This window comes from Carya illinoinensis, chromosome 10, assembly GCF_018687715.1.
Source record: "Carya illinoinensis cultivar Pawnee chromosome 10, C.illinoinensisPawnee_v1, whole genome shotgun sequence".
Classification (NCBI taxonomy): Eukaryota; Viridiplantae; Streptophyta; class Magnoliopsida; order Fagales; family Juglandaceae; genus Carya; species Carya illinoinensis.
The window spans coordinates 12,206,862-12,215,690 of record NC_056761.1 but is presented as its reverse complement, the minus strand read 5'-3'; the positions used below and the strand labels follow the sequence as shown (position 1 = coordinate 12,215,690).

General features: G+C 37.3%; 1 protein-coding gene across 1 annotated transcript; it reads right to left on the bottom strand.

Moving 5' to 3' along the window:
* Positions 1–7,496: 7,496 nt before the first annotated feature.
* LOC122278430 lies at positions 7,497–7,967 on the bottom strand. Its single transcript, XM_043088619.1, has one exon. The coding sequence runs from the start codon at positions 7,965–7,967 to the stop codon at positions 7,497–7,499; it is 471 nt and encodes a 156-aa protein (XP_042944553.1).
* Between the last annotated feature and the right edge of the window lie 862 nt (positions 7,968–8,829).

The window sequence follows — 8,829 nt, the reverse complement described above, 5'->3', positions numbered from 1 at the left end:
ACATAGTACTGAACAGAATCATATCATCTTCACATAATCATAACAAATTCAGTCTTTTCACATAGTTTAGAAATAGAATGCCAAAAATTTGCTCATATCTATACCAGTAATAACAAAAATACTTTCTCTTTTATACAGATTTCATGAATAATACAAAAAGAAACTGAGGTTGTTTCAAATTTCTTTTCATAACAAAACATGCACATTTTTTCAAAATCAACCTCAATTTATTTCTTTTTGTGCAGAATCTAGCATAAGAACCCCGTCCACCTAGACTTTTTAACTTCTCTGAATTTCCTCACAATAATATCAAGGGAATGTCAATCATCACCTATAAATTAGTAAGTAACTTGTGTAAATTTTCAATTGAACACATACTTCATAATTAAAACTTGAGATATAAAAATTTATATTTCCTTAACGTATGAAAATCCTTGAAACCCTAAATTATCTTCACTCTCCAAAATATTTTGATTTCCATGAAATTTCTCCAAATGCTCATGCAATTAAACCCTAAAATATCTCCGACTTCCAAAACATCTAATTTCTCATAATTTTATCACCATAATATCATCATATTTAACAAACATTGGATTACTTACTAGGGCCATATATGTGATTTACTTTCTAAGGGGCAGAGTGACTATGCAACGTGGGTCATTGGTTTGCTCGTGAACTTCTGGCGTGGGTGAGCGATGGTGGCTTCAGGGTTGGTGGAGTCAAAACCGCTTTGTTTCGAGGAGCAAAACCAGAGGCCTTTGTTGTTTGCATGTGGCTTACAATTGGTTCTAGCATGCTTGGCTCTCGGTGTAGCTGTGTGGTTGTTTGTACATTGGTGGTTCTTGGTGCAAGGTGGTGGCAGTGTGGAGTTCCTAGCGTGAAGCAATGGCTAGAATCGAGGGAATGTGGGAGAGGCTTGCATGGTGGTGGTGCATGCATTGGAAGACTATGGGAGTGGGAAGTGTAAGACAAAGTCCTCTACTTGGATGCTGGTGGCGAAGCCAAGGCTTGGCAACTTCGTGCAGTTGCAAAATAGTTAGACATTGGGTCTTGCTTCTTTTGGTTGTGCTCTATTTAGAGTATTAAAAATAGAGTTTTGGTTTGGTTTATAGAGGGTGGTGCAAGGTAGCAAAGCGCATCGGGGCTTTTCCATATTGGTTTTTCTTTGGACGATGGGATGTGAGGGACAACTGTGGTGCTTTCTTTGATGCTTGGGGCTGCTAAAAGTAGAGGAGCATGCAAAGTTGTGGTTGCTGGACATGGAGGATGGGAATCGGTAGTTGTGCAATGGAGGGACCATCTCTCTCTCTCTCTCTCTCTCTCTCTCTCTCTCTCTCTCTCTCTCTCTCTCTATATATATATATATATATATATATGTGCGTGTGTGTGTGTGAGTAGGCTTACGGTTTTAGGATTAACTTGAAGGAGACAGTGCCATGTTTTAGGGTGATTGAAGTTTGAATGTGGGCTGCATTTTGATGCTTTGAACGTGGAGGAACTTTTCGAGGGCTTGTTTTGACATGCGCTAGTGTGGTGCAACCATAGTGCATCACAATGAGAGGGGTGACAGTGGAAAAAAATGCAAAACTATGGGTGGTGGTGACCAGCGTTGTATGGAAGATACACAAAGGGGCTCCCACAAATGTTTGGGCAGGGAGGTTGCTTGTGGTGGAGGGAGGAGCTCATGGTGTGGAGGGGTTGTGGTTGTTGCTTGGTGCTTGCTGCCCAGGATGAGGGATGGTAGCTATTGAGAGCAATAAGGGCATGGGTAACGGAAAGGAAAATTGTTGATGAAAAGAAGAGGGAGAACCGTCAAGGGGAGGGGAGAGAAGAGATGGAGAAAAATAAAAATAAAAATAATCCCACTTATTAGAAATGACACCATTTTCCTCAATTATTGGACTTCTTTATGGGTCTGCACCAAGATTGGGCTCAGGTCTTACATCAGATTTGTTTGCAACTTTTCAACACTTCTACAACTATGTTGGCCTATGTAGTCTCATTGATGTTCAAAAATCCTTGCATCTTAAATTTGCTTGGAAATTTCTTACTGAAAGTTCTTTGTGGGCAAATTTGTTTAAGACCAAGTATGTGAAGGACTAGCATATCTCTTTAGTTAATCCTTTGAAGGGAACCCGATTTTGGAAGAGGATTATGGAATCTATTCCTTTTGTGCTTAGTCATTTAATATGGCTTGTTAAAGAAGGTAACATTTCGTTTTGGAGGGATAAGTGGTTAAAGCCAAGTGCGATATGTGATGATTTCAAAATTGTGGATTCTCCGAAACTGAAAATTAAAGAATGTATGGTGGAAAATAGCTGGGATGTGGAGTCTTTGGTGCATCTTGTGGGTCGCGAGTTATCAGACAAGATTTTGTCTAAGATAGGGGGTACAAAAACTAGTTCTTATATTATTTGGTTGGAAAATTCAGATGACAGATTTACTTCCTTGAATGCTTGGGAATTGGTTTATGTATGTAGTTGCTCCAAAAAGGCAATGGTCTGAATGGATATGGCATTCTACTTTGCCAAAGAAATTCTTTGTTGCAATGTGGAAAGTCTTTTTACATAGTTTAAGTGTGGATGATTGTAGAAGGTGCATTTGAATTCCTGTGGTGTCCAAATGTGAATATTGCAAAGAAGGTGCCTTTGAAAATTTGAATCATATTTTATATGGTGCTAGAATTGCTTCTAAACTATGGAAAACTTGCTCTAATATTCTGGCTATCCCGTATGTTCCAAATCGTTCTTAGTCTCAGACTATGGAAGCATGGTTTAGAAGAACAAAAAAATACTCACAGGTTGGTAATCTGGTTGGGTTGGTTCCAGTGATCCTGACTTGGAGTTTGTGGTCATGGAGGTGCTCTACTTGTATGGAAGGTCGTAGGGAGCATTTTGATGCTCTATAGAGGTTAGTTAAATATTGGATTTGTTGGGCTAGTAGTAGATTGAGAGTTTCTGACCGATTGAATAAAAGGGACATTTCTATTCTATAAGAGTTGCAGTTGTCGATTGCTCATCCTTGTCCTAAACAAGTGCATGCAATTTCTTGGCATAAGCCAAGTCCAGGATGATTTAAATTAAATGTGGATGGTAGCAGTCTCAATAATCCAGGTGAATCTGGTGCAGGTGGTGTGTTACTAAACCATGATAGCATTACTCAATTTGCGTTTGCAGCGTCTATTGGTATTGGTTCTAACAATTGTGTTGAGTTGATGGCGCTTCTTCTTGGCTTGAGACGTTGTAAGTTGTTTGGTTTTAATAATATTGTCCTTGAATTGGATTCGCCTTTGACAATTAACTGGCTAAAAGAAGGTCGATGAAATGTTCGATACTTGGAGGAATTTTGGGAAGAAATTACAATTCTTCTCAGAGGGGATGAATGTGCAGTATCAACATGTTTTTAGAGAAAAAAATTCTACAGCCGATTGGCTTGCACGATTGGGTAGTAAGGGATGTACTAAAGAGTTTACACAAGGAAAATATTCCTTACCAGCTTCAAGGAACTTTGAGAATGGATCATTGTGAGTTGCCAAACTTGAGAGTCGTTTAGAATTAGCCTTTGACGTAGGTTGTTTACAAACAAACTTGTGGTTTGCTTAGTTTTGGTTTAAAAAAAGGCATGTTTCGATTGGTTTTATTGATTTATTTATTTAGCTTAATGTATAGGTTGTTTTTATTTTACTGGATTTTGATACCTGGGATGGGTTTTTCATGAATATTTGTAAATCCCATGTGTCTTGCTTCTTACCACGATATTCATCCACTATAAGTGAGGGCAATCAATAAAATTTGGGTATTGTTCTATTCTTCTTAAAAAAAAAAAAAAAAAAGAGCAGTGTTGTATGTCAATTTGATGCCAAAATTTGTATCTTTCAAAATGATGAAGAAGTGAGTTTTTAGCACAAGAGTTCACTAATTTTCTGGTCAGTAAAGGAATCCATCATCATTATGCTTGTCCCAAAGCTCTTGAACAAAAATGGCATGGCTAAGAGAACACATTGCAGCAATACTGAATTAGGCCTTACCATGCTCTTTCATGCCAAACTCCCACCTCGATTCTGGTTGGATAACTTCTCTACTGCTATGTTCATACTCAACAAGCTTCCTACCCCAACTCTTGCTATGGACTCTCCATTTTTTTGTCTCTATGGAAAGCAAACAGATTATGGTGCTTTTCAAGCCTTTGGTGCAAGATGTTTTCCTTATCTTAATGAGTATCGTCACAACAAACTTGAACCCAAGTCTCTATCATGTGTTTTTCTTGGCTATAACAGTAAAATAAGAGCTATAAGTGCTTCTATCCACCTACAAATCAAGTCTACCTATCACGATATGTAGTTTTTGATGAGTCCATCATGCCTTATATTGAACCTACTCGTCTTTATGACCCTCATCAATTTGAAGGGGAGCTTTGCTCCTTCTCTGAATGGTAGGAAAATGATCAAAATGGAGTTGTCCCACCCATTGCTAATACACGCCTCCCTCTACATTTGCTCCTCCTATTGCAATTATCTCTCCGATCCATCTGAGAGCTCACACTTGGCTACACTCACAGCACCTCAAGACAACAATTCTTCTTTGGATCATCAAACTGAGCTTTTTCCTTTGACACCCACACCTCTATTACCATCTGCTTCACAAGGTCTTCAACATCTCATGCTTACCAAATCCAAAGCTGGAGTGCGAAGGCCCAACCCAAAATATGCACAACTTCATGTTACTAACCATATCCTAGCAAAGCCTAGATCCATCACTGCAGCCAAATGCCATCCTAGATGGCCCGCTACTATAGAGGAAGAATTGGTTGCCCTTATTGCCAACAAGACGTGAACCCTTGTCCCACGAAAACCTAATATGAACATTGTTGGTTGTCAATAGTTTTACAAAGTGAAGCTGCAACCTAATGGATCCCTTGAGCATCTCAAGGTAAGACTCGTAGCCAAAGGGTGTAATCAGGTAGACAGAGGAGACTTCATAGAGACATTCTCCCCTGTTATTTGACCTGCAACCATATGAGTTATTTTATCCATAACCATTGTTAAACATTGGGAGCTCAAACAATTAGATGTAAAAAATGCTTTCTTGCATGGCTTCCTAAGTACCCCTATATACATGAACCAACCACCTGGGTATGAGGATCCGATTCATCCCAATCATGTCTATCAACTTAGTCCAGCTCTTTACGGTCTTAAACAAGCTCCTCGTGCTTGGTTTGATCGCCTAAGTGACTTTCTGCTTTGACTTGGTTTTTTCTGTAGCACCACCGATCATAGCCTTTTCATTTGCAACTTTTCACCAGGAATCCTTGTGCTCTTGCTTTACCTTGATGACATGATAGTCATCGGAAATAATCCTGATCGTATCAATTAGCTTATCTCACAGCTTGAAAGTAGTTTTCTATCAAAGATCTTGGTTTTTTGCATCATTTTCCTTGAATAGAAGTCCACAAGATCAGCCAAGACTTGCTCTTATCTCAACATTGCTATGCTCTTAAGTTCTGCTTAGCCACTTAAATTTCTTAAATGAGAATTTTGAGTTTTAAGATTAAATATTAAAATATTATATTTTAATATTATTATTTTTTGAAATTTGAAAAAGTTAAGAAAAAGTTGAATTGTTTATTATATTTTGTATGGAGATTTGAGAAAGTTATAATAATGAGATGATAATTTTGTATTTCATCTCAATGGCTAAACCAAACCTTAGTCTTTTGACTCGGTTTGAAATGCATGCATGTAAGCCTATCTCTACACCAATGCCCTTAAAAGGACGATATCTTCTTGCACTCATTGATCTCTTTCCTAACCCTATGAAGTATCGAAGCATTGTAGGGGCCTTACAATACCTGACCTTTAAATGGCCAAACATAGCTTATTATGTTAACTATGTATGTCAGTTCATGCAAACTCCAACTATTGCACACTTCTAACTTGTTAAAGAATTTTGCGATATGTTCAAGGCACTGCCAAGCTCAGTTTGCACATCCTCAGTAACAGTACTCTTTAACTTATATGGTTTCTCAGATGTTGACTGAGCCAAATGTCCAACCACACAAAGGTCTAATTGTAGTTTTTTTTTTACATTCCTCGGAAGCAACCGCATCTCATGGAGTGCCAAGAAACAAGCAACTGTGACCTGCTTCAATGCTGAAGCAGAGTTTAGATCGATGGTTGCCACTGCCGTTGAGCTCACCTAAGTATCTTTTCTTTTATGTTATCTTAGCACCCCCTTGCACCGTGCTCCTACACTCCATTGTGACAACATGAGTGCTCTTTATACGACGATTAATCTCATTGTTCATGCTCAGACAAAACATGTTGCACTTGATTATCATTACATTTGTGAACGCGTAGGTCTTGGCTGCTTGGAGACTCATTTTCTCACCTCTTCAAATCAACTAGCTGATATCTACACGAAACCACTGTCCAAGGCTCTCTTTCATGTCTTCTGCAGAAAACTTGGCCTTTGTCTTGATCCTCAGCCATGTTTGAAGAGGAGTGATATCACTACTGCATCAATGGAGAAGATTCCACAACACCGTGATCTTGGCAACATTAAATTGCAAGAGAATATCTCTCATCATGAAGAGGATATCACGCATCAAGACTTTAAAAGTTGATAGAATATTTGCTGCATCATTATAGAAAAGTCTAGTAGTTTCCCTTATTTAATAGGTAAATACAACACTCTTGTATGTAATTACTCTGTAAATATAGTATATAATGAAGTGCAAGTCTTCTCTCTATCTCATCCCATGAGATAGAATTTCTCAAACTTAAAAATTCTTTAAGAACTATTTGATGTCCTTCCGTTAGAGCCATAAAAGTAAAAGAATCAAACAAGCAAAAACTCAGAAGACAAGGATTATTTGATGATAATCGTATTCAGTGGTAAACTAGTATTTCAATCCCACTGATTTTGGTTTTCTACTGCTGTGAAGCCCCAAATCATAGCACAAGACATGAAGTTATCATAGAATGGAGCTTCCATAACAACAATAAAAGTAATGATTTGTAATATATTGAGTCTAGACTATTTGTGAGTAATCCATAGCCCTCTTATCAATAGAAGTTCTTTTTTACCACCTTGATTCCTGCACATGCCAATAAAGGTGCAGTGAACAAACCAAGCAACAACCATAAGCTTTAATTTTCCTTGCGGTTCATTTTGTCACTGAGAAGCCAAAAGAAAATAAACTAGGAGAGAAAACTTAGCACCATACCCATTTCAAACCAAGTCTTTATTAGTGAGAGAATTCTATGTTCTTTTACAAGGAGTTCATAGCATCAAATGGATGCATAGGAAAGTCTCAAATAAACAGTACAAGAATCTCTAAAATGAGTAACATTCAAACTTCTTCCAACATAAACTCACCCCTCATTCATATGAGACCTTATTTTAGATTTTTTTTTTTTTTTTTTTTTCCCCCACCCTGGATACGGCTGTTTTATCTTTATAGCATGGTTAGCATAAAAACCCAGAACGGTAAAGAGTTCAGTTCTTGTTCTTCTGACCATCAGCCTTGTCTTCTTCGAGCTCAAAAGCTGAAGCTGGATACGTCCGAGTCAGGCCACTGGGGACCCCAAACACAAGCTTGTCTGAAGAAGCATTGTCAAGATAGATATCGGAAATTGCAACCCAAATCAGCATCTCCTTGCTCTTCACACCAGTAAGTTTCCTCAGCCTGCCTTTCTCTGCAAACGCGGTAACCTCTGCATCATAGGAGACGACCTTGTTGATTCGCTTGAACTTGTGCTCTTTCTTGCTCTTCCGCTTCATCCATACAAAACCAGATGAAGGGTCATGCCCCATCTCTTCGATGTCCACTGGAAAGAGGCCTTTAGGGAGAGAGATCCCCTCTAACAGCTCACGAGCTTTCTGGCTGCAGAGATCTGCGCCATGGTATATCTCTGCCTTGTCTCTGCAAGACTGAATCCCTTGAGACATCGTCACTTGAGTTGCCATTGCTTTTGAGTTTTCTAGTGAGACTGCTAATGTGAGATAAATAAAAGGAATCCATGAGCTTTATATACATGCGTGCATGTAGTAGGTGGCTGTTAGGAATATATGTTAGTTAACTTAAAAACTCATCCGCTTTGATACGAAACATTATTAGATATATTTTAGAAAAGAGTGTTGCAGCCAGATATGAAATATTATATCTATCTTAGAAGGGAAGTTCTATAGTAAAAAAAAAAATTATATAAAAAAAAAATCATAAATTGATATCATTTTATATGAAACGTTATATCTATATTATAATAAAATGAGTTTTAAAATCTAATGTGCCATATCAAGCTACATTAAATTTATTTTTGTAAAATTTTTTTATAGTTAAAATATTTCTCATTTTAAAATATGTTCATTTATAAGTTCTCTTTTGTAAGTCTCTATGTTGATCAAGCATCTATTGGGTTATATATAAATAAACAAGACTACTCAAGAGGGTTTAGAATCAGCTCAATTTTATTATTAAATACATTATTTGTAAACATAAATTTATGAACAATTTTCTCAAAAAAAAAAAAATTATGAACAATTATCAAAGAATAAAACTAACGTAAAATTTATTTCAAATCATATAATATCGATTTTTTTAATTTAAAATGAGAATATCTCAAATATTTAGAAAGATAAAAAGAGAAAATCGTGTTCTACGTACACATATTTTTCAAATCTTTGTAAAATATAACCAAGGGGGACTGACTAGCTAGCTTTATTAGTTAGGAAGACTTCTTAATTAGGCAGCTCTACAACTCAATATTACTGCTACTTCTGAGCAATTTCATTACTTTCAGCAGAGGCGAGTGACATGAAAAGTGGCGAA

What these genes read in the sequence shown, in the direction of transcription:
- LOC122278430 (XM_043088619.1), bottom strand. Translation starts at nt 7,967, where the DNA reads ATGGCAACTCAAGTGACGATGTCTCAAGGGATTCAGTCTTGCAGAGAC.